At 44.2% G+C, this 25,265-nt stretch overlaps 1 protein-coding gene and 1 long non-coding RNA gene across 7 annotated transcripts in view; one reads left to right on the forward strand and one right to left on the reverse strand.

The window, feature by feature from the left end:
* Positions 1-25,265, forward strand: part of ST6GAL2 (ST6 beta-galactoside alpha-2,6-sialyltransferase 2) — an 85,276-nt gene that overhangs the window by 40,296 nt on the left and 19,715 nt on the right. For all 6 annotated transcript variants that reach the window (XM_027069394.2, XM_053200361.1, XM_027069395.2 and 3 more), the window contains exons 2-5: positions 1,509-2,503; positions 11,995-12,092; positions 13,767-13,868; positions 16,641-16,815. In XM_027069394.2, the coding sequence (XP_026925195.2) occupies positions 1,558-2,503; positions 11,995-12,092; positions 13,767-13,868; positions 16,641-16,815 (1,321 nt within the window). In that variant the 5' untranslated portion in view covers positions 1,509-1,557. The remainder of the gene's footprint in view (positions 1-1,508; positions 2,504-11,994; positions 12,093-13,766; positions 13,869-16,640; positions 16,816-25,265) is intronic.
* On the reverse strand, positions 16,852-20,728 carry LOC113602438 (uncharacterized). Its single transcript, XR_008289236.1, has 3 exons — positions 20,531-20,728; positions 19,526-19,701; positions 16,852-19,039 (listed from the first exon to the last, which is right to left on the reverse strand). It is a non-coding gene; the product is annotated as an uncharacterized LOC113602438 (long non-coding RNA).

Here is a 25,265-nt window from a genome sequence, read left to right on the forward strand (position 1 = left end):
AGTCATTTTGATATGAGTTATCTAAGTAAAAACCCAGCCATTGCATTATGGCCCCACCTCACATGCCTTTGAGTTTTAGTCACATGGATCAGCCTATGCTAGGGAGGGAAGTCCCCCTCTGAGTTCTTCATACTCTACTTTCTGAGTGTCTGATTTCTACCAATGACCCCCTCGAGCCCTGTATTGCCTCCTTACACCTCTCCTCCCTGTCGCCCCTACCTGCTATAGAGAAATCTGAAAGCAACCAGCATGGTACCCTCGCTCAGAGAACTTCACTTCTCCCCGTTTCTCACAGAGCCTGTGGCTCAAACATCCAAATACACCCTCCGGGTCCCCCATGGCTGGATGGGAGTCACTTTCCAGTTCAGTTTTCCCTACTTCTTCCAACCCCATCACCCAAACACACAACCCCCACCCCCAACACGCACACGTAGGCTCACGCCATTCGTTCAGCCAATATGTATTCAGTGTCTGCCTGTGTTGGACACTGTGCTCATTGGTAGGCTCCAGAAAGCTCCAGTATTATTACACGTGCCTTGTATTTTTCCCTTTTGGGGGCTTTGCTTACATTCCCGAACATTAAGGGCGTTTCTTGTTACTGTTTTATTAGTACCAGGCACTGTACCTACACAGCAATGTAGCAGTAAACAGGGGCTCGAGTACTGTGTGAAGGAGAGGTTCCTTCTCCCTTACCTTTTATCTTGTCCATTTCATCTCTGCCTTCTTCATCACCTTTCTCTGTTGGAGGCTCATCTAGAATCAGGCAGCTTTTCCTTCATCTCCTCCCGTGTTTGACATGTGAACATACTACCTTCCTGTTCCATGAGAGACTCATGATGGGGGTGAAGTCGGAGGCTACTTATTTGAGTGTATTTTTGAAGTCCACAGATACCCTGGCATCACATTCGCCCACAGTGGCTAACTGCAGACCTGGCTGAAGCATTGGTTATTCAGGACCCTAGCGGACTTCTGGTATATTTCAGGCAGCCCCCAGGGCCTGGGGGAGACCAGGAAGAATCTGACACGGTTGTCACCCATTAAAAGCACACAGTACTACAGCTGTACAATATAGGAGCCTTTGTTGTCTGATAAAGCAGGGAAGAGAGGGCGGACGGACTCTGCTTCTTAACTCAGCTGCTTTGCTTTTCCAATGGAATTCTGTAAACCCAGTTTCAGGGAGAGGCTTTTGGGATGGGCCCCAATTCAGTGGCTGTCAGGGTGGGGGAAGTGGTTATACCTGCAGAGGTTTTCCATATATACAGCCACTCCTCCAGCTGTCTCCCAAGACTCTAGGCAGGACCTCTTGTCTGGCACGGATCAAGTGGAGGAAAGTGGGGTGGGGCTGGGGGGATATGATGCTTAAATTTAGTCAAACTTCCCAAATGAACCTGGTTTCTGATGCCCCTTCTAACCCTCCCCTGCAGAAACACTGCTCAAGCCAGATTGTCCCCAGGGACCTCTGAGCAGGTGTCTTCCTGTGGCTAACTGCAGACCTGGCTGTTTTTCAGGTTCATTCGGCCTCCTACCGACACAAGGTGCTGACCCCAGAGACCTGCCATGAAACCCCACTTGAAGCAATGGAGACAACGAATGCTTTGCGGGATCTTCGCCTGGGGGCTCCTCTTCGTGGTGATTTTCATTTACTTCACCGACAGCAACCCAGCTGAGCCTGCGCCCAGCTCCTTCTCCTTCCTGGAGACCAGGAGGCTCCTGCCCATGCAGGGGAAGCAGAGAGCCATCATGGGTGCCATGCAGGAGCCCTCCTTGCCTGAGAGCGTGGGTGCGAACAAGCGGCTGCTGGGCGGACGCCCGTCTGTCCCCTTCCGCGCTGGTCCAGGCGACCTGCCGCAATGGACCCAGGTGCAGGCTGGGTTTGAAAATGACGAAGAGTTCTTTTCATCCCAGATCGGGAGAAAATCGCAAAGTGCTTTCTACCCGGAGGACGACGACTACTTCTTTGCCGCCGGGCAGCCAGGGTTGCACAGCCACACTCTGGGCACGCCGGGGGCCCTCTCCCCCAGGGACCCAGGCCGGCGGGAGGGGGCTGCACCGGCTCGCCTGGCTCAGAGAAGGCGGTCGAGGAAGCGGCAGCGGAAACCCGGCGGGAGCCCGGCGCTGGAGGACGGCGACGACGGGGACAGGCTATACTCGTCCATGTCCAGGGCCTTCCTCCACCGGCTCTGGAAGGGAAACGTCTCGTCCAAGATGCTCAACCCGCGGCTGCAGAAGGCCATGCAGGACTACCTGAGCGCCAACAAGCACGGCGTGCGCTTCCGCGGGCGGCGGGCGGCCGGGCTGAGCCGCGCCGAGCTGCTGTGTGCGCTGCGGAGCCGGGTGCGGGTGCGCACGCTAGACGGCAAGGAGGCGCCCTTCTCCGCGCTCGGTTGGCAGAAGCTGGTCCCCGCCGTGCCGCTGAGCCAGCTGCACCCGCGCGGCCTGCGGAGCTGCGCCGTGGTCATGTCTGCCGGCGCCATCCTCAACTCCTCCCTGGGCGAGGAGATAGGTGGGTCCCGCACGGTCGCCCACGGTGCGCACTCGGCCTTGTTCTTTGCGTCTGGCTGGCTGGGCAGAACGGGGGTTCTGCGCTGGATGTCTCTGACGCCAGCCGGAGAGTCTCCCGTGCTTCTCCCTCACTGGCGCAGAACGAGCCTGTTGGAGGTAGCAGCAAAGGTCTTTTTGGGGGTCGATTTGAAAGCGGTGGTGTTGCCCCTCTCCTGGCTGGCAGGGGAGTGGAAGGTCTGTGTCCTGCCCCTGGCAGCCGCTCCGAGTTCTTCTCCCAAAGAGACTGTGTTCTACGTGGCCAGGCTCCTGGCCTAGCCCGCAGGGACCTGATGAACCCCTAAGTTGTAGGCTCATGGGAGAGGAGCAAGAGGACCAGAAAAGAAAGCAGAACTGTCTGCAGGGCAGCGACAGTTAGAGAGGGCGCAACTGCAAAGAGAAGTATGCATGGTGGTAATTTTAGTTAGCCCAGGGACTAAATGGATGTTGTGGCTCAGAGAAGAGCCCTTCCTGTCCGCACAATGAGCTCTGACCTCACGCCAGCTGGTGCATGTCCAACCTTTGAGTCGTGGCCAGGACACCCATCAGGGACCTTCTCCAAGATGGTAAATAACATGACCACACCTTGGGTATCCATCTTTCCTTCTGAACTCTGCCTTCAGAGCCCTGTCAAGAGCCCAGGAGCACATCTGGGTCATAGTTCCTGTATTAGGCCTGTCCAGAGAAACAGATTGATGTAGAGAGAGAGGAGATTTTTTTAAGGACTTGCTCCTGCAGTTGTGGGGATGGACAAGTCTGAAATTTGTAGGGCAGGTGAGTAGGCTGGAAGTTTGGATAAGAGTTGAGATTGCTGTCTGGAGGCTGGAGTCTGCAGGGCAGGCAAGCAGGTGGGAAGTTGAGGCAGGGTTTCTCTTTTGCATCTGGAGGCAGAATTCCTTCTTTCTCAGCAAACTTCAGGCTTAGCTGTAAAGCCTTAGCCTTCCCTCTGTGCCCATGCTCATTCCATTGCCACACGGGCAAACAAGCAGTTTGAGTCTATAGAATCATTCATTCATTTAATAAACATGTGTTTAGTCCTTACTATGTTCAGACTTCTGTACTAGGTGCCAAGAAAAAAATGTGAATCGGACACAGCCTTGGCCTGAAGTCAAGTTGTAAAACAACTGTGTCTAATACATCTCACAGTAGACAGTGTTGTAGCTCATAGCTAATCTGGAAGTTTCAGTCAAGGGGCTTTTGCTCACTTGGTAAAAAGGAATAACCTTGTTTCTTGGGTCTGTCAGTGTTCTGTATTCCTGAGGAGGGGCTGACATGCCAGAGCTGCCTTGAAATGGGGCGATGCCGTTGTAATTGGGTCCCACCACCCAGACCTCCTATCAGACATTCTTGGGAATGGAGCTGAATGTGAATTTTTAAAAAGTTGAAAAAAGTAAGCACGAGCACGGGCTTGAGGTGTAGGGTCCCAGTGTCCCAGTGCTGACATTACAGCAGGCTCATAATAACACTGTCCACGTGTCATATGCAGCCAAAGCCGGAGCAGAGTAGTCTGCAATTGATTATGGAAGAACAGTGGTTTAAAGCTCCCTGGGGTGAAGTTCCTTCTCATTCCCGAGGACCATTATTAATAATGTAAGAAGGAATTTAAGTATTATGCTTTAAAGCAGGCAGTAACTTGCTTCCGGTTTTGTTTTGCTTTAAACACCTCTGCATAGTAGCTGCATATAGGGATTGCTCTTGTGTGTCAGGGAGATTTCTCTTGCTCTTTATTCTGGCAAAAATATCCTTGACCAGAGTCTTATAAATTCTACTTGATTCAGAGTTTGGAAGAGAGTGTGAAAGACACTGGGAATTACACATTTCTGGGGAACGTGAAATGTCACTTACATCTTTGTTAGTTGCTAGCATCCAAATTTAATTTCTATTGTCTGCCCTTAGGTGAAGCTTCATGATTAGAACTATAGACTTCCAATTATGATATTGAAGAACGCAACTCAGAAATTTTAAGAAATTGTCTTTATTGTATTGCCCAGGTTCCTTTGAACCCAGTTTTTTACTACCATTTTAAGAATGTGGAATCAGCACAGTTCCGTGTGTAAAAGCAAAAAGTTTCATTTTTATAAGCAAGGGTGTCTCTTAGTCTCAGCACTTGTGCATGCCAGGTGCTTCTATGTCTCCTTCCTGCTCCCCTAACGTATATGTGCTTATAACACATATTTGTTAATGTCTCTCTTGATAAAAACAGATTCACTCAGCAGATTCCTTCAGGTAACTTTGAATGCTGGGGCGTGCCATGCTGGTTAGCTAAAATCATCTTGGCCCCTACATTTCTACTTGTGTAATTGGCTAAATGAAGATCAAAGAACTTACAGAAAGGTCATGGTCTCATGAAAGACTGAGGAAGAAGCTAAGAAAGTACCTACCTCCATGTCACCCCTGCCAGGAGGCCCCTCCAGGCTGTACTGGCCGAGAATGCTCCATCAATCTCCCCTCTCTGAGTGGGAGACCCCATGCGCCTCAGGTTTGCTTATCGGCCGCCCTGTAGCTCCCTCTGCTGGTTGCTCCTCTGACAACTCAGTCTTGCTTCTCCCTCTTCTGTTAGGCTTGAGTCATGCCATGTAATTGTTTTTGAGAACAGTATAGCAGTTGTAAACACCTCCACTTTGAATATGTTATTGCAAAGCAAACTGAACTGTTTTGGAAACATGGAACATTCTTTCCTAGAACTAAGAGATTATTTTTTTTTTCAGCCATACACATAAACAATAATAATTTGGTAGTGAAATCAGCTCCCAGCAGTCCTGTGCAAACACACTACAGAGGAGAAATGTCTTAACAGCCCTAGCCCCGATGTGGGAAATCAGGGACTGTGTGTTTGCAACTCAAATTCTGGGAAGGGTCTGGGGAAGTGGGAGGGTGTGGAGGGCTTTGTGTAGGAAGCAGGGCATATGGTACTTGGTGGTAATAGCTTAGGATTTGGCAGATCCTGATGCCTCAAAAGGGGAGAAAGAAGATCCTGTAGTTATTTAACAGGAATTGATTATTTATTGAGTCCCCAACCCACCGAGGCCTAATGCTATGCTAGGCACTAGCGATGCAAAGATAAATAAGGCTGAGGGATAAACCTCAAGTCCTATGCAGTCCATTGGAGAAGACCAACTGAACAGACATTTTCAGTATTGTGGTTAGAAGGACAGAGAGATATGCTTACTGACGGGGAAGAAATGACAGCAGAATCCTAACCCACCATGAGGGCTGATGACTGGGTAGAGAGAGGTTAGCAAGGAGTGCCCAAAGAGGGAAATCCAGGCTGAAGTCTAGGGTAAGAGGTAGGTGAGACACAGCATGAGAAGTGCTTGGCCGGGGGGGTGGGGGGGGGTGGGAGGCACACAGAAGGGCACAGGGGTAGGGAGATGGGGGAGGTGGGTGGCATGAGATCTACAGGGAGCACGAGGGGCTGAGAGTGGGGAGAGACTTACATTGATAGGCAGGCAGGCCGCTTGCACATCATTCTCCAGAAATTAGATTTCACTTAATACTTGTAATAAAAGGTGCCACTTATAGGGTGTCTACTGCAAAGTCCTGTTCTAAATGCTCTTGTGTAAACTGTTGCAAAGCCAAGAAAAGGAATCTTCCTGTTTTATGGGGGCACCTACAGGCACAGTGGGTGGAGCCTGGACTCCATTAAACCCCACTCTGGGTCTCCAGAAAGTCTAGCTCTGACCCCTGGGTCCATGGGGCCAAGAGAGGCATTACGATCTTTGAAGCAGGGAAGTGATGGGTCAGCTTTGCATTTCAGAGAGAGTTCCAGAGCCTGGAGTGGAGGGCACAAAGGAAGTCACACTGCAGCATGCTGTCCCAGGGAGAGGCGAGGCACACAGGGGCGGCGGAGTCTTGAGAGGGATGAATCATCTCTTTGGCAGGCCATTCCCTATAGATTGGAGGCTTTTGCTCCCTTGCTGTTTCAGATTTTGTTTTCTGGAGGAGTGCGGGAAGGGAGGAGGGGGATGTGGGGCCCAGTGCCCAAGGCAAGGCACTGACTTAGTGCTGGTACGCCTCCTGGCTGGCTGATTCTTGAAGGGTTTTTTAATCTTCCTTAGTGAATGCATGTAGCCTGGCCCTGTTCTCAAGGTCAACACGAAATGGCTCTACCCTGGAAATGCCTTCTCCAGAAATGAGGCTTTACTTTATTCCCCATGTGCTTGCTGTCTGATCCATTCCTTCTTTTCTAAATATGAATGGACAGCTTAGTTTTTCAAGAGCGTTATCAAGAAGATGCACAGCCAGGAATATGTTTACAAAACATGTCTGCATGATAGACACGCTCTCAGCTCATCCTCCCCAAAACGCTCCCCCCTCCCATCCTGATCCCACTGACAGCTTTAAGGAGGTTCCTTCTCCATAGCAGCCTCCTGCACAAAAATTGGCCTTTTAACTCTTTAGACTCCTACCACTTCCAAAGGAATTAAGCTAGTTTATGTTTTTGTGCCCTGTGCCTTGTGTGGTCGCTTGAAGGCTTAACACACACCTCAGTGTAGAATACTGGCATTTAAAAGCTATGACATTTTCAAGGGTGATACCGTTAATTTGGAATTTCTACCTAATTAATTTGAAAGCACCCACTGCTTGGAAGCCTTGGCTTGTTCACCTCTCCTTTAGACAGAGGCTGCGTCCAAGGGCAGCATGGTTTAGCAGGAGAACTAAGGTTCAGCAGCACTGGCCTCACACTTCTTGCCCTCATAGTGCCCTGATTACGTCTGCTCCTAAAGGTCACCTCACTGCCTGGAGCCTGCTCTCACTCTGGCTTGGGAGTGGGTTGCCCCAGATCAGCAGTTCACATCGTTGTGATGTGCTTACATTTGGGGTCCCAAGACCCCTTCAGGGGCTCATGAGGGGAAAACGTTTTATGAAAACACACAGGGGTCTTTTTAACCATTGACATTTGCACTGGTGGTGCAGAGGCAGTGGTAGGTAAAACTGTTGCTTAGTGTAAATGAAGGCGGTGTTGCCCAATGGTACTAGTTGCGATTTCTGCAGCCAAGCTCTGCAGGAGAAGAAAAGAGTGGCAGTTTTACTTATGGATGTCCTTGAGGAAGCAGGAAAACATTTAAAAATGTTGGCTTTATTAAATATCAGTCTTTGAGTACACATGTTTTCAAGACCAAGAAGGCAATGACGTGAAAACGCTTCTGCACACCAGCACATAGTGGAAAAGCCCTTGTGTGGCTGAGTAGTGAGCAGAACTAGCCACTTGTATCATGCGACGCCATGTTTACTTGAAACAAATGACTGATAGACATACTTTATTCAGTCACTGGATATTTGGTAGATATTTTCTCAAAGAGGAATTGAGTGAGCCTGTCCCTTTTAGGAAAATAGCGGACAGTATTTTTTTTTGCCAGTAATAAAATTCAAGCTTTCAACCAGGAACTTGTAACTGAACCCAAGTTCGTCTGCCCTGTGTGCAACAGCAAAGCCAATCACCGAGACATCAGGTATGCATCAAGGAAAGGGTTCATTTATGCAGCCAAACCTGAAGAAGGGAGGATAAGCCTCAAATCTGCTTCCTCCAAGGGGGAGGGAATGAGTTTTTTACAATCATAGAGGTTGAGAATGCATACATATTGATGCAAAGCGCAAGGAAACTTAACAACTACTCATAAGGAAAGATAGCATGTTCATTGAGCAAACATTTATTGTAACATATACCCCATGTTCCCTTGAGGTGGAGACTTAACTCTTGAAGGAGGCAGAATTCAGCCCCTGATGTCAGGAGGTTATCTTCAGATGAGGAGAGGGGTTATGGGCTTGCTCTGAGAGCCAGTATAAACTGGAGGGGGTCTTGGGCTTGTAATCTCGAGTAAGGAATGCCAGGCCTTGCTTGTTCCTAGGCTGGAACCATATCAGTTGACCTTGAGTCCAGGCTTCTGCAGAAATAGCCAAGTGAGTCTGTTAGTGGGGTCTGAAAAGACACAGCAGCTGATTAGGGGGGAACAGTTCTCAGAAAAACAAGCTTTAAACTTTCTGCTAGTTTCAACCTCATTAACCCCATGAGGCACTCTTTCAAACTTAGAAGTGTCCCAGCCTTAAAAACTGATGAGATGCATGGTAATATTAACTGCTGTGACTTGGGGGGGATACCTTATAATGAAGTGCATCAATATTTGGAAGATCTGCATAACTTATTAAATTGGTAGTTCCAAATGACCGTTGCACAATGCTGCAAAATCATGTGTGGGTGAATCATCCATTTTAAGAGCAAGATGAACTATTTGAATGGATTTTAATGTAACAGAGCATGGCAAGTTCATTGATACGGTTTCACATTCCACATTAGGAAAGCTTTTTTAAGAAACTAGCACTTGTCAAGTTTTGATGAAGTATCAAAGAAGAATATTCTCAGTAATGTGGAAAGACTTTAAGTACTCCTTACATTTTCAAAGATATATCGGAGGGTTCATATACTTCAACTAAAGCAATATGTTGCAACAGAATGCAGAAGCAGTTAAGAGAAACCAACTGTCTTCTGAAAAGCCAGGCGTTAAAGAGATTTGCAGACATTTAAACCAGTGCAAGTCCTCTATTTTTTGAAAATATGGTTATTTTTCATAAAAATATTTTAAAATAAATTAGTAAGTAAGGGTGCCTGGGTGGCTTGGTCCGTTAAGCATCTGACTCTGGATCTCAGCTCAAGTGTTGGTCTCAGGGTGGTCAGTTCAAGGCCCACCTTGGGCTCCATGCTGGGCATGAAGCCTACTTTAAGAAAATAATAATCAGTTAATTAATAAACATCTTTTTCTTTTTTTTTTAATTTTTTTAACGTTTATTTATTTTTGAGACAGAGAGAGACAGAGCATGAACGGGGGAGGGTCAGAGAGAGAGGGAGACACAGAATCTGAAACAGGCTCCAGGCTCTGAGCAGTCAGCACAGAGCCCGACGCGGGGCTCCAACTCACGGACCGTGAGATCGTGACCTAAGCCGAAGTTGGATGCTTAACCGACTGAGCCACCCAGGCACCCCAAAACATCTTTAAGTTTTCTATTTTGCTTCCAAAGTAGGCATATGTTGACAGATATAATCCAAATAAACAAAAGAACTTTGGGTTGTCAATAATTTTCAAGAGTGTAAGAGGGTTCTAAGACCAAAACGTGAGAACCACTGCTTTGGGTAATCAAATTTTTCTGACTCCAATAGCATTTGAATTTGTATGAGAAAATACTATCCAATAAAAATAAATAACCAAACAGCTCATTACAAAAAAAAAATGTATGAACAAGTGCCTATATTGTAAAGAAAATAGAAAGTGTTCAGGTTGTTAGGCATCATTTATTCAAAGCATGGATCACCTAGAATGTAAACATTGGCAAACCTCTTTATTTATTTCTTTAAGAACCAAGTAGTAAATATTTTAGTTTTTGTGAGCCATGGGGGTCACTGTCACAACTCACCTCTGCTATTACAGACAATAGATAAACAAATGACTATGTCCGTGTTGTGGTCCAGCTTTATTTACTAAAACAGGTGGTCACAGCTTGCTCCCCCCCTGCACCATTTCCCCTAAAAGAACACTGTAGAATTTTTTTAATGCTTATTTGTTTATTTTTGAGAGAGAAAGAGAGAACGAGCTGGGGAGAGGCAGAGAAAGAGGGAACAGAGGATCTGAAGTGGGCTCTGTGATAACAGCAGAGAGCCTGGCATGTGGCTCGAACTCACAAACCTCGAGATCATGAGCTGAGTTGAAGTCAGATGCTTAACCCCCTGAGCCACCCAAGGCTCCCCTTTAGAATTTTTTCAATTACGTAGTCAAGTACCCGTTATTCCTTCTTTGTGTTCTGTTTAATTTTGGTGCTCAAAACTGGAATACAAATTCTTCTGAGTTCAGGGCCCGTCAAGAAAGGCACCTAAGATAACTGTGTTTTGTTTGTTTTTCTTTTTAATGTTTGTTTATTTTTGAGAGAGAGACAGAGTGTGAGCAGGGGAGGGACAGAGAGAGAGGGAGACACAGAATCTGAAGCAGGCTCCAGGCTCTGAGCTGTCAGCACAGAGCCGGACACAGGGCTCAAATCCACAGGGTTCAAATCCACGTGAGATCATGACCTGAGCTGAAGTCAGATGCTTAACTGACTGAGACACCCAGGCGCCCCCTAAGGTAACGTTGTTTCAATGGTGGCATGTGTGCCCAGTCTCTGATACTTAGGGAGTAGGAAAGTGTCTCCTAGGAAGACTGCTCAGGAGGGAGCAGCACACTCAAGGAGGTGGCCTGCTTTAAGGACTTGTGTGGGGTATGGTCACGGTAAACATAGGGCACATCTACAGGCTCTTTGGTGAATCAGAAATACATAACCTTACCTCTCTCTCACGCAGACAGAGGCATTGTCGTTGCTCCAAGGTAAGCTTGAAATGTGCATAGAATTTTTGAAGCTAAAGATAGCCTGTAGCGATTCCCTTATTGCTGATTAACTCTGGTTTCTGGGCAACACAGTAGCTGGCTTGGGAGATTTCAAGACACATGCATGCATCTAGACTGCTTTGTGGAAAGGGAATGTGTCCCCATTCCCATCTAGCCTACCTCTAGCTCTTCGTGTCCTCGTCAGCCTCCAGGATGTGGGAGGTGTGTTTTCATCCGGGACCCCTGAGAACTCGAGGAAGTCTGTCAAGTTGAATGAAGAGAGACACAGATTTATGTTGTAGTTGAGGCTCGGTGAACCAAGGTGTGCCCTTAAAGAGTGTAAAGAGCCTCGGCAGCCAGTACCACTGGTGGTGTCTCCCGTCCTCCAGTCCTGTGGCAGTTGGTCATACCGTTGCTGGAAATGCAGAATGCTCTCGATTGCTCTCACATGGGCCTTCTGGGAATCAGCAGCAATTTGTAAAGCACAGAAATCAGCTGGTTTTCTTTCTTTCTTTCTTTTTCAACTTTTAAATTTCAATTCCAGTATAGTTAACGTACAGTGTTCTATAGGGCTGGTGTTCTTTTTAAGCACAAACCAGTACCCCAAGGTATAAAAGTTGCACTGAAGGCTGTGGCTCTCACTGTGTGGGAGATGTCCTTGTCCTGGCACAAGTGGCCTCTTTAGCGACACCATGAGCAGCCTTCATGCTCTAAAGCAATAAGAGGCCACAAACAAGCAGCCTCTGTCTGCAGCCTTTGTCTGCTCCCATGGATTCCATCTTGGAAATACCCTGGAATCTCTGAGAATGCCCACATAAAGCATGCCCCTTTAGAGAATATGAACACATAACAAGTACCTACATATATCTGAGATGACATTGGACCACATGTAATGGATTCATATGTTCCCATGTTGATTTGTCCCCTAGCGAAGACCTCATTCGAAATAAACACTACAGACACTGAAAATGACATGTATGGGTATCTTAACTATATTGGTTGTTTCCAGTTAGCTTCAGGTATTAAAAAATTTGCTTTAAAACTTTTTCTAAATTATGTTGATTCTACAGCAAAAAATTAAGTAACTTTGTCACTCATGTGTTCTTAGATTCTCATGATGCAGTTTTGAGATTTAACTCGGCACCTACACGTGGCTATGAGAAAGATGTTGGAAATAAAACCACCGTGCGCATCATTAATTCCCAGGTAAGATGGATGGAGTGTTTTCATGCATGTACATTTTATAGGTAAATAGTTTAACTGGGTGAATGAAGAGAAATTACCCAGTTGTACATGACCATGGTCTTGCTTATTTGTAGGTTCTTGTAATCATAAAAGAATTGATGAGAAAAAATGCAGATAAATAGGCATTTATGTGTGACATGACTAGGAAGAAATGAGTAAATAAGATTAAAAGGAAAAATCAGAGAAGATATAGAAACATGTATGGATATCCATATATGCATATGTATGTGTATATATATAATCATAGTGTGTTGTATATTACAGATGGAGCAAAGGACAGTTAAATTTAGAAAAAAATCATGGTGGTGTGAAAGGCAAGGGATGAAGGGGAGAAAAAGCAAAGGCTACAAAATCCAAGGGTCAGTAGGGTGGCTTGGAAACTTTAGTCCATTATCTGAAAATTTTAAAAATGAAATTGTTGAAAATGGAAGTATTTCTCTTTTTGGTGTTTTTCATACAAATGTTTTCCAAATTCAAAGCAAAATTATTCTCAAAACCATGGCAGTTTCTAGAGTTTCAAACTATATAGAAAGAACATGAGGTGATGGATGATTTATGACAAGTTGCTTGCAGAAGAAAAGATTAGCTTTCTGCCTGGGACCCTGAGCCAGGCAGCCTGCAGCAAGGGAAGAAACAATCGCCATGTTTCCTTGCTTCATAGACAGCATGGATTGTAAGAGTCGCCATTCATTTATTAACACTTCCAGCTTTTTAGCTAATCATCCCCACAAATTAAAATACATGCCACCTGTAAAATATGTCCTGACTTGAGAAATCTGTATGAAGAAAGAGAGTGCATCTTAAAAACTGTGAAAAGTTGCACCTCAACACTGAGGAAAACCAAATTTTTTTTTCTCCTCCAAAGCTGTAGTTTAAAAAAGATGATTGGCAGGTGAGATCGAAGGACTCCTCTAGGACCACAAAGGGAGGAAGTCGCATGTGGGCTGTCACCAGTCTGCTGGCTGTCCCTGTTCCATTTGTCCTGAGGCTGGCACTCTGAAGGCACCTTAATAACGTGGGTCATTCATATCTGTGCCTCCTTCTCCAGTTGTCTGTGAAGGCAATTAGAGAGGAGGTCGGGGGTGCCAAATTAGCTAAGGCATCGCATCTTTCAGGAGCTGATTCGATACCACCGGCTATGGGTATAATGCTGATGAAAATGTAAGAACTCGTGAATTTTATTTTATTTTGTTTTTTAAATTTTTTTAATGTTTATTTATATTTGAGAGAGAGAGAGAGAGAGAGACAGAACAAGAATGGGGGAGGGGCAGAGAGACAGAGGGAGACACATAATCCCAGGGAGACTCCAGGCTTTGGGCTGTGAACACAGAGCCTGACTGGGGACTGGAACTCATGAACCATGAGATCATGCCCTGAGCTGAGGTCAAGACGGGTAACTGACAGAGCCACCCACGCACCCCTCCTAAATTTTATTTTTAACCCTAGTTTCCCCAGACATTTCTTCAGGTTCATTAGCGTGCAATGCCTGCCTCTCTCACTCCCCCAGAGGAAAATAGTAAAGTCTGAGTAATTTTGTTTTTCTTGCTCTGATTCATTTTTTTAAACTGTCCTCTTTTTAAAAATATAATTTTGAAGAGCCACTCGCTTTGAAATGATTTCTGTGTGTATTTGCAGATTCTGACCAACCCCAATCATCACTTCATTGACAGTTCATTGTATAAAAACGTCATTTTGGTGGCCTGGGACCCTGCTCCTTACTCTGCAAATCTTAACCTGGTAAGTGTTCCCTTTGGTGCCCTTACCCTACTGATCAGACAGTGCCTTTGACTGATTAATAATGGGAGCAAGTCAAGGATTAAGCTTTTACAGAATGAAACCAATCATGGGCACTACTGAAATACATGGGCGTTCATACCATTTTGATACCCAGTTCCGGTAGCGTACTTGGTGAACGTGACCTACCTAATGAAAAAAGGGCTTTTGCTCTGGAAGGTTTAAAAACAAAAACAAATCACAGTGCCCTAAATGTTCAGAAATTCCTAGTTACACTGGAAGTTGAGCCAAGTAAACTCAGAGTTTTCCATTGTGATAGGGTTACATCACCTTCCACGTAGTTACGAGACCTTCTGAAATAAATTCAAAGTGCTTGATAAGAGAATCTAAACTTTGTGAATCAACAGCTCACTGCCCTTTAAGTGGAACCTGTTACAGACTCTTCTTGAGTGTGCAACTCTGGCTTTTTCCTCTAAACCTTTCTTACCTTATGTGATACAGTGTAAACAAGATTACTGCTAGCCATCAAAATATAAGCAAGTTACATTCATGGCATTCTGGCAAATCATTGCCTATCTAAACAAGCAGCTAGTTACTTCTGGTGAGAACTTGGATGAAAAGCCGATGCACTTGTCTTTTAAGGAGGGCTGGGAAAGAAGTGTGATAGTTTTAGCCTCATGAAAGATAATGTCTGCTGTGCCACTGAGCGTCTTTCAACTTGTTCTGTCATGACCCAAGAGAATGCATCCTTCTTAAGATGATGGAAATGAGGGAACAGGCCTTGGCTTTACCAAGAGGACTTCACAAGAGAGCAGCGGCCCAAGGTCAGATGGGTCCTTCTGGGGCTGTTGTGTCACTGTTCATCTTGAGACCAAGGCTGGACATTTAACTAGCATGATTCCTAACTGGTTCTTTTTTAAAAAAATTTTAAAAATTGCACTTAAATCCAAGTTAGTTAACATATAGTGTAGTAATGATTTCAGGAGTAGAAGACCCAACAAGTGCCCTCCTTAATGCCCCTCACCGACTTAGCCCCTCCCCCCACCATCACCCCTCTGGCAACCCTCAGTTTGTTCTCTGCATTTGAGTCTTTTATGGTTTGCCTCCCTCTCTCTTTTAATCCTAACTGGTTCTTAACCAGGAGCGCAAACCAGAATCACCTGGAGAGTATTTTTTCAAATGTATCTGTCAGAGCCCCATTTCCTGACATATCACTTACAGCCCCAGTGTGTAGTTTCTGAGAAAGCTCTCTGGCTGATTTTCACAGGTACCGTCTACCGAGAATCCGGCACGAAATGCATGTTGGAACTCTTCAGCTTCCTTTCCGGTCTGAAGTTCTCTGGTTTTAAGTTCTGACAGCTTTCTCACTATCTGTGGAGAGACTGAGAGCTCTAGCTATTGGACCTTGTTTCTTCCTCCTTGGGAAGCATCCAAGCCCGGGGCACAGAGCTGTCCAACCCGATGGAGGGGATAGCAACAGTGCTGAAACCCAGGCAACCGGGCTGCTTTCTGGGTGGCCTGCGCTCTGGGGAGCAGGAGGAGGGGTGAAGAAACTGAGGCCCACACTCCTCTTGCTTCCCTTCTGCTGCCTCTTGGCTTGGGGGCAAAGTTTACACAAGATGATTGGCCCCGGTCCTTCTCAAAATTGTTAAAGCCACAGAACCCATTCAACCATGGAATATTACTTGGGATCTCAGTGCGTATCTACTGTTTCCCGAAGGTGTCTGTTTGAAGGGATAACAGGGCCCTCAGAGCCTTATGAACTAAGTCTCTCCCCCACATACCTCCAAATCCCATTTTTTCATGGTGGCACCTCAGATGTTCTGAAGACATTTAAAAGTAAACCTAGGGGCGCCTGGGTGGCTCAGTCGGTTGGGCGACTAACTTCACTCAGGTCATGATCTCACAGATTGTGAGTTCGAGTCCCATGTCTGGCTCTGTGCTGATAGCTCAGAGCCTGGAGCCTGCTTCGGATTCTGTGTCTCCCTCTCTCTCTGCCCCTCTCCTGCTCACGTTCTGTCTCTCTCCTTCAAAAATAAACATCAAAAAAATTTTTTAAGTAAATCAACCTTATTGTACATTTTTTCATACAGTAACATGTACAGTCAGTGGAAGGATACATGTTGATGAGTATTAGCAAATTTATATAGTCATGTATCCACCACCACAGTTAAGAAATGGAATATTTTCAGCACTCCCAAGAGTTCCTTGTGCCCCACCTATCAGTCTGCCCAGCACTGCCCCAGACCTAGGCAATAACTGATATGCTTTCTGTCACTGTGTATTACATATGAAAAATATGTTTTGAAATACACTGATTGAAGCCCCAGGGTCAGCACACTGTAGCCGTGGACCAGATCTGGCCCCATTTCGTAAATAAAGTTTTATTGGAGCACAGCCATGCTCATTCATGATGTATCTTCTGTGACTTTCTCAGTACAATAGAAGCATCAACTAGTTGCAGCAGAGACTGTCTGGCCCACAAAGCCTCAAGGGTTTGCTACCTGGCCCTTTACAGAAAAGTCTGGGGCCCCTGCCCTAGCTCATCTCCCATATTTCACTAAAGAACAAATCCTTGTCCCTCAGGGCTGGGACCCTATCTCTTTTTGTTCTGGTTCCCTCATCCATGAGGCAGTGCCTATACTTCACCTCCTTCTCCCGGGCCCTTAGCCTCTAAATAGTCTCCAACCCCACCCCGGTGCTGCCCTGTTTCCTTTTCACAGTGTGGTTCTCTGTACTTGATTGCGTTGATTTTTTTGTTTGTTTGTTTCTTAGTGGTACAAGAAGCCAGACTACAACCTGTTCACTCCATATGTTCAGCACCGGCAGAGAAACCCAAATCAGCCATTTTACATTCTTCATCCTAAATTTATATGGCAGCTTTGGGACATTATCCAGGAGAACACCAAGGAGAAGATTCAGCCCAACCCACCATCTTCTGGCTTCATTGGTAGGTATATATAAAAATGGATGATCAGGCAGGCACTCAGGGTTAGGGTTAGGCTTAGTATTTAGCAAATGTACAGTTATGTTATTTAATCAGAACAATTAAAAGGTGGTTTTAGAGGAAGCATAGATAAGCTGAAGATAGTAGAAACACTCTGTTTTTTCCAGTTTTCTATTGGTATGTGATAACTGCCCCCAGAATTGCAAGATGTACAGCAAAAACTGTTTTATTTTCTGTCGGTTTTGTGGGTCAGGACAGGCTTGGCTGGGTTATTCTTCTGTTCCACAGGCTTCAGTGGGAATCACTTCATGGTATTCACCTGCTTCATGCGATGGCTACACTCCCGTGGTTGGCCCCTTTGGCGGGGATGGCTGGGAGGGCGGGCTCAGCCAGAACTATTGACTTTGTGCCTGCACGTGGTCTCTTGCATGGTGGTCTCAGGGTACTCGGGCTTCTTACATGGGAGCTCATGGCCCCTGGCAAGTGTGCCAAAAGGCAGGAAATAGAAGCTGCCTGTTTCTTAAGGTTGAGGCCTAGAGACCTGCACAATGTCACTTGCACTCTTCTGCGGGTCAGAGTAGTCAAGGCCCCACTGGATTCAAGGGGGAAGACACACAGACCCCACCTGGGTCATCTGTGATCCACTAGCCACTCACCCATTCACATTGTTTACGTGATACCAGATTGAGGAGCTGAATTTGTGACCGTAGGATAGTGTCATGTGCTGCAAGATAGCAAGTGCAGGCTTTGATGAGACTAATTCTAAGACCTTGTACAGCTCTTGCTGCCAGAGTCCACTAGCTCTAATCTAAAAAATGGATTTTTTTCATATAACAGAATCATCACACTTAGCTTATTTTATATATATATATTTTGCAGCCAGGCTTTGATCCTCCAAAATTTGTGGTTTTACTCTACTTCTTTACCCATGATTCAGCTAATCATCCCATTATCTCTTTGATTTTACCCGAGTAGGGTAATATTAAGGAATATCCTCGATCCCCTTGGCAATATGAAAGCTGTAGTGGAACCAAAGGATGTTAGTTGTGTCCACAAAAAACTGTGATGTTCTCCCCGCCTAATTTCAACAAATTAGCCACCCTGCGTCTTAATTTGGGCTGCAAACTGGGTCCCTCTGAATAAAGGAGAGATTTATGGAGATAGCACTGTTTTCATTATGGATACGGGACACACAAGTATCTGAATGGAGGCCTGTGGATTTTGGAGTGAGTTTGTGGCATTGCAATAATGTGAACTATTTTACCTAGAGTTCAAGACAGAATTTACGATATGACTCTGTAGATTAGCTGCCTTCAGTATAGCTAACCCCCTTTTAAAGTCATACCTTTGACACTCTGTGTCCAAATCAGTTTTTTGAAATCGTAGTGTCTTTATCTTTTGCACAGTTTCGTGAGATCCTGTTGCTTTAGGAAAGAAAGTATAATCCAGTTTGTCAGCAAAGGGTAAGTAGGAGAGTATAATGCTTAGACAGCGTAATGGGATGTGGCGGAAGTTTAATAAAATCGTTTTCATATTGTTGCCTTCTCACGAATTCATGGGGCTTCTGCTTCCTTGGAGCAGAAGTTTTAGAGCACAGTGGGGGCTGTCAGATATACTTACAGCAATGTGCAGTTGAAAGACTCACATAGATAGTCATAGCTGGAGAGAAATATTTTCCCATGTGTTTTTGTTGGAAGGAATCCTGCCACACATGGCCAGCTTCCTTTCATAGCTATTTACTGAGAATTTGGAGTTTTCAGAGGCTGATACTTGCCTTAGAGGCTGCTTTTACACGAATATGGAGGAATGCAGTTTGACGTCATTGCAGGAGTGGAGGCTGGGTCTGGCAGGTTAAGTGTAAATTCTTCTCTGCCCTTTACCAGCTTTTTGATCATGGGCATGTCACTTACCCCCGTGAGCCTTAAATATGCTCATATGAGAAATGAGACTCATAAAATCTTTCTAAAGATGAGTTGGTGTGCCGATGGGCAATGGTTCCTGTTTTCTACCACTGTCCTGCCCAGAGTGACAACTATTAGCCACATGTGGCTATGCAAATTTAAATTAATTAGGATTAAAGGAGAGAAAAGCTTCAGTTCCTCTTGCACTTGCTTTATTTCAGGTTCTTAGTATCCACGTGCACTGGCGGCCACTGTCTTGACAGACAGTGCAGGAGAACATCTCCATCATCACACAAAGTTGCATAGGACAGTGCTGTTAAGTTTTGCTAATCACAGAAGAATGAAAAAAGAGCAAGCAGATAAGGAAGCCTTAAGTTCCCAGTGGGCGGGCTGTGCTCTGTGACTGGGGATACAGATGTCACAGAAGACATGGCCTGCCGTCCCTGGCCGGATTTAAGAGTGAGCTCTCACTAAGGATGGACGGGAGATGCAGTCGGGGTGGGCTGTGCCCAGCAGAGCCCCAGTCGCCCTCTGAATACTCTGCTGATTTTGCAGTCTGTCTGCCTCCTCTTTGATCCTGCTCAGAAATATGCTGAGAGCCAGTCTGTTTTATAACTTATCTGATGTTCCTAAATATTAGCAGAATGATGTCGCTCACATCTCAATCTGTCGGCCATAAGAATTTCTAAAAATCAGTGAGTTATTTTCTGTTATTGAGAAGTGTTCTCCAAATACGTGTTCTAAGGTCACGTAGAAAAAAAAAAAAACTATTGACTTCTTGTCTCACCACCTCATCATGTCCAGACACTAACCTCTCATGTTCATTACTGGACAAAAAGAACCCATTGCAGAGCTGGTCGGTGAGATCAGGATGTTTCTGTGTGCACAGCGCTGGGCTCTGCCCAGGTACAGCAATCAGCAGGGTGCTTTCTATCAGAGGAGAGCAGTATTCTGACGCCCTGCTTTCCTCATTAGCACAGGGCTCCACCTGTGGGGAAGACGTTGCAGGTGAAGCAAGATGAGGCCCTTTGCTTTATGGATGTGCTCTTCTGGAAAGGAAAATGGTGTCACATTTAATTACTGATGTTTCTAAACCCGCTGCATACGTTTTCCTTATACGTGTTGTGAATCTGCACGTGTGAAATAGAGGGACTCTAAAAGTTGACTGTTTTGAACACAAAAGACATGTCTTTCTATGGAAATAAATGGTAGTTAGATTCCCAGGGGAACACACCTTGAACCCTTTAAATGTCATGTCATTGGTGGTATTAGGAGACTTGTTCCTGGTGCCTGAATTCATCATACAGGAGAAAGGTGGAGAAAATGGAAGGGGAAAGTCATCCAATAAGTAGGTATTAATTAAGCCCCTCTATGTGCCAAGCATGATGCTGAGCCCAGGCTCAGCCCAGTGGTGAGGAAACCAGGCAAAGAACTCATGGTGCACCGAGTGACAGACATTACATAGGTGTGCCTTCCCTAAATAAAATAAAATTACAAACTGGGCAATGAAGGAAGAGAACAGGATGCATCAAGGGCTGGGAAGTGTGTGCTTTTCCCATTGTGTTCCTGCTCTTAGCCTAGCGCATAGGAGGTACAAGAAGTAATTATTTGGAGAATGAATGTTTTAGCTTAGAACTTGAGAAGTTCTCAAGTTTAACATGTGTCAGAATCACCCAGAGAGGGCTTATGTATTAGATATCTAATGATGTGAGGCAAATTACCCCAAAACTTAGCTACTGGACAGAACAATAAGCATTTGTTATCTTGTACAGTTTCTGTGGTCAGTATTGTAGGAGCAGATTGGCTGGCTGGCTTACCTTGGTATCTTTCATGAGATTGCATTGAGCTGTCTGGACTTGGCTTGGCTGATCTGTTTTCTAGATGGTTCACTCACAAGATGGCTGTTGACTGGAGGCCTCAGTTCCTTACCACACCTCTCTATAGGTCTACTTGAATGCTCTTACAACATGGCAGCCAGCTTCCCTATAGCAGGCAATCCAAGGAAGAGAGCAAGAAGGAGGTCTCAGTACTTTTTATGGTGTCATAAACTATCTATCCCCTTGGCTACATTCTATTTGTTACACAAGTCAGTCCCATTGTTGTGGGATGGAACTACCCAAAGATGGGGATACCAGGTAGGGATCATTGGGGGCCATGCTGGAGGCTGGCTACCATACCTTTCTAAAACACAGACAAGTGGGCCCACCCCTAGAGTTTCTGGGAAGGTGGAAGGGGCAAGAATTTGCATTTCTAACAGGTTTTTAAGTGATGCTTCTGCTGTGGTCCTTTTTCTGTACTTTGAGAACCACCCTTCTGGCATTTTAGAATCCTGAAGTTAGAAGGAAATTCAGAAATCAAGTCTGTGGGTCCTGTATTGATAGACATGCCATCAAGGTGATAAGCATTTAGCTCAGCAGGAGAACACAGGATGCTACCAATAATACATTATTCCTTTGTTTCTTTGAAGACATAGCTAAAAAATTTACTCTTATTATTACTGATGGACTTCTTTCATGCCCTAAAACTTGTGAAATGATATACATAACAGCTACCTGTCAACGTCCTTCTTAAAAGTAGATTTTTGTTCGTTTGGTTGGTTGGTTTATCATCTTCGGACCCAGATTCTCGGATGTACTGATTAGTCAGGTATAAGTTGGGGCACCAATAAGCAACGTCCCAACTCTCATTGATTTCAGGAAACCGCCCTCAGTAATATTCAGGCAGATAGTTCAGCCAACATCTCCCATTCCAGAAGCATTTGCACCTTCATTAGCAACCCCTAGTCCTGCACCAGCAGTCTCCTTGATGGCACACAAATCATGTGGGCTTGCCTGGTAGATAGGAGCTGTGGTAGGTATGTGTGTGTTCTTCTGGGTTATAACAATATATTATGATAAAAGTTATGTGAATACAGTCTTTCTCTCAAACTGGTATTGCAATGTGCTTACCCTTCTTCTGATGGTGTGAGGTGATAAAATGCCCATTTGATGAGATGACATAAGGTGAATGACATGGGCATTGGGATGTGGCATTTGGCCACCACTGACCTTCTGATGACCTATCAGAAGGAGAATCATCTGCTTTCTGACTGCAGGTGACCGTGGGTAACTGAACCTAAGGATAAAGGGAAAACTACCATATTGAAGGGAAGAAGGGTCTAGAAGTAACTTCTGTCCACTGCACCATTCTGAATGTTCCTTAGAACAGGGTTGGAAATATTGCTGCATCAATGTCAACTCTGATCACAATACCCAAATAGGCACTGTACTTTTTCCTGGGTTCTGTGGGATCTGTGTATTATCAGCTCCTATGGAGAAGTTTCCTTTTGGGCAAGATGTCCTAGTAACATCAGATTCAGTCACAAATATTTAACTTGCATCTGAATAAATTCTTCTTGTTCTGTCTACAGTAATAGGAACTGCCTTTTCTGATTATAAAGAAAGAGCAGGGAGTTATAGGATTTAAGGAACACATTGACCTAGCATTGAAGCAAACAAACTCTGAGAGCCTCTTCACTGGAAAAACATTCCAGAAGTTTCTCTTTAAAATTTTTTTTTAATATTTATTTATTTTTGAGAGACGGAGCACGAGCAGGGGAGGGGCAGAGGAGACACAGGTCTGAACTGTCAGCACAGGGCCTGAATCAGGGCTCAAACCCATGAAACATGACATCACTACCTGAGCCGAGGTTGGACGCTTAACCAACTGAGCCACCCAGGCGCCCCCAAAACATTCCAGAAGTTTCTAACTCACATACATAAAGGACTTATCAAAGCTAATAACTTCAGTTTGCTTTCTTTGTAATAAAACTGACTTAAAGAACATATGTGAACAATTTTTATAATATTGACAAAATGTAAATGCATACTAATATCAAGTGAATTAAACTATACTTTCATTACAAGCTTTAATATTACTAAGATACTTATTAAAGATTTAATATCTATAATGTGTACTGAAGGTGGTCTTCTCAGATTTCTAAATGAACATTTTTGAACTATGTTTTCTCCCTTTTTTTATAACAATCGAACCCATGTTATTACCAAACTACTCTACCAACCAAAATATTTTGAAGAATCACTCCTAAAGAGATGAATATTCACTGCAATTAAATATGAAACCTAATTCAAAGTTGTACGTTGATTAGTGATAATTGTCTTTCAAAATATTTTTAAAATTTTTTTAATTTTTTTATTTATTTTTGAGAGAGAGAGAGACAGAGAGACAGAGTGCAAGCGGGGGAAGGGCAGAGAGAGAGGGAGACACAGAATCCAAAACAGGCTCCAGGCTCTGAGCTGTCAGCACAGAGCCCGACGTGGGGCTCGAACTCACAAACCATGAGGTCATGACCTGAGCCGAAGCCAGACGCTCAACCGACTGAGCCATCCAGGTGCCCCTATCTTTCAAAATATTGTAATATAACTGTGCGAATATATTCTGACTTTTGTTAACAAGGTCATTTGGTGAAAATTAATGAAAACCTGACTTTTTAAGAGAGCTCATTATTAACATATGTAAGTCAAAGGAGATTGAGAGATTATTTATCCCAACTTAGATACTGGTCCAAAGCTTTGACCAAACCTTAAGGGAGAGACTGATTCTATTGCTTTATAAGATTTTTCTTTGTAACATTTTTTTTTGAGTTTCAATAATTAAAACATGGTTTAATGGTTATTAGAATAGCTAGTTGGATTAATAAAGTAAATAAGTACATTCAGAAAAAGTCAGGAGAATATTTCTAAAAATTAACTTCAAATAATAAATAATAAAAATAAGATTTTTCAAGAATAAGAATAATGTCTATTTCATTATTTTTTTTAACTTCTTGGTTTCTTTTTTTTTTAATTATTTTTTTTAACTTACATCCAAATTAGTTAACATATAGTGCAACAGTGGTTTCAGGAGTAGATTCCTTAATGCCCCTTATCCATTTAGCCCATCTCCCCTCCCACAACCCCTCCGGTAACCCTTTGTTTGTTGTCCATATTTAAGAGTCTCTTATGTTTTGTCCCCTTCCCTGTTTTTATATTATTTTTGCTTCCCTTCCCTTATGTTTATCTGTTTTGTCTCTTAAAGTCCTCATGAGTGAAGTCATATGATATTTGTCTTTTTCTGACTGATTAACTACACTTAGCATAATACCCTCCAGTTCCATCCACATAGTTGCAAAGGGCAAGATTTCGTTCTTTTTGATTGCCAAGTAATATTCCATTGTGTGTATATGTGTGTGTGTGTGTGTGTCTGTGTGTATGTGTGTATATATATATACACATATACACATATATACATATATACATATATACATATATACATATATACATATACACACATATATATACACACACACACACGCATATATATACATATATACCACATCTTCTTTATCCATTCATCTATTGATGGACATTTGGGCTCTTTCCATACTTTGGCTATTGTTGATAGTGCTGCTATAAACATGGGGGTGCATGTGTCCCTTCGAAACAGCACACCTGTATCCCTTGGATAAATGCCTAGTAGTGCAGTTGCTGGGTCATAGGGTAGTTCTATTTTTAGTTTTTTGAGGAACCTCCATACTGTTTTCCAGAGTGGCTGCACCAGCTTGCATTGCCACCAACAATGCAAAAGAGATCCTCTTTCTCGGCATCCTTGCCAACACCTGTTGTTGCCTGAGTTGTTAATGTTAGCCATTCTGACAGGTGTAAGGTGGTATCTCATTGTGGCTTTGATTTGTATTTCCCTGATGATGAGTGCTGTTGAGCATTCTTTCATGTGTCAGTTGGCCGTCTGGATGTCTTCTTTGGAGAAGTGTCTATTCATGTCTTTTGCCCATTTCTTCACTGGATTATTTGTTTTTTGGGTGTTGAGTTTGATAAGTTCTTTATAGATTTTGGATACTAACCCTTTATCTGATATGTCATTTGCAAATATCTTCTCCCATTCTGTCGGCTGCCTTTTAGTTTTGCTGATTGTTCCCTTCACTGTGCAGAAGCTTTTTATTTTGATGAGGTCCCAGTAGTTCATTTTTGCTTTTGTTTCCTTTGCCTCCGGGGACATGTTGAGTAAGAAGCTGCTGCAGCCAAGATCAAGGAGATTTTTGCCTGCTTTCTCCTCAGGAATTTGATGACTTTCTGTCTTATGTTTAGGTCTTTCATCCATTTTGAGTTTATTTTTGTGTATGGTGTAAGAAAGTGGTCCAGGTTCATTCTTCTGCATGTTGCTGTCCAGTTTTCCCAGCACCACTTGCTGAAGAGACTGTCTTTATTCCATTGGATATTCTTTCCTGCTTTGTCAAAGATTAGTTGGCCATAAGTTTGTGGGTCCATTTCTGGGTTCGCTATTCTGTTCCATTGATCTGAGTGTCTGTTCTTGTGCCAGTACCATACTGTCTTGATTATCAGTCTTGATGATCAGAGCTTTGTAGTATAGCTTGAAGTCCAGGATTGTGATGCCTCCTGCTTTGGTTTTCTTTTTCAAAATTGCTTTGGCTATTCGGGGTCTTTTCTGGCTCCATACAAATTTTAGGATTATTTGTTCTAGCTCTGTGAAGAATGC

The sequence above is a fragment of the Acinonyx jubatus genome, chromosome A3 (assembly GCF_027475565.1).
Source record: "Acinonyx jubatus isolate Ajub_Pintada_27869175 chromosome A3, VMU_Ajub_asm_v1.0, whole genome shotgun sequence".
Classification (NCBI taxonomy): Eukaryota; Metazoa; Chordata; class Mammalia; order Carnivora; family Felidae; genus Acinonyx; species Acinonyx jubatus.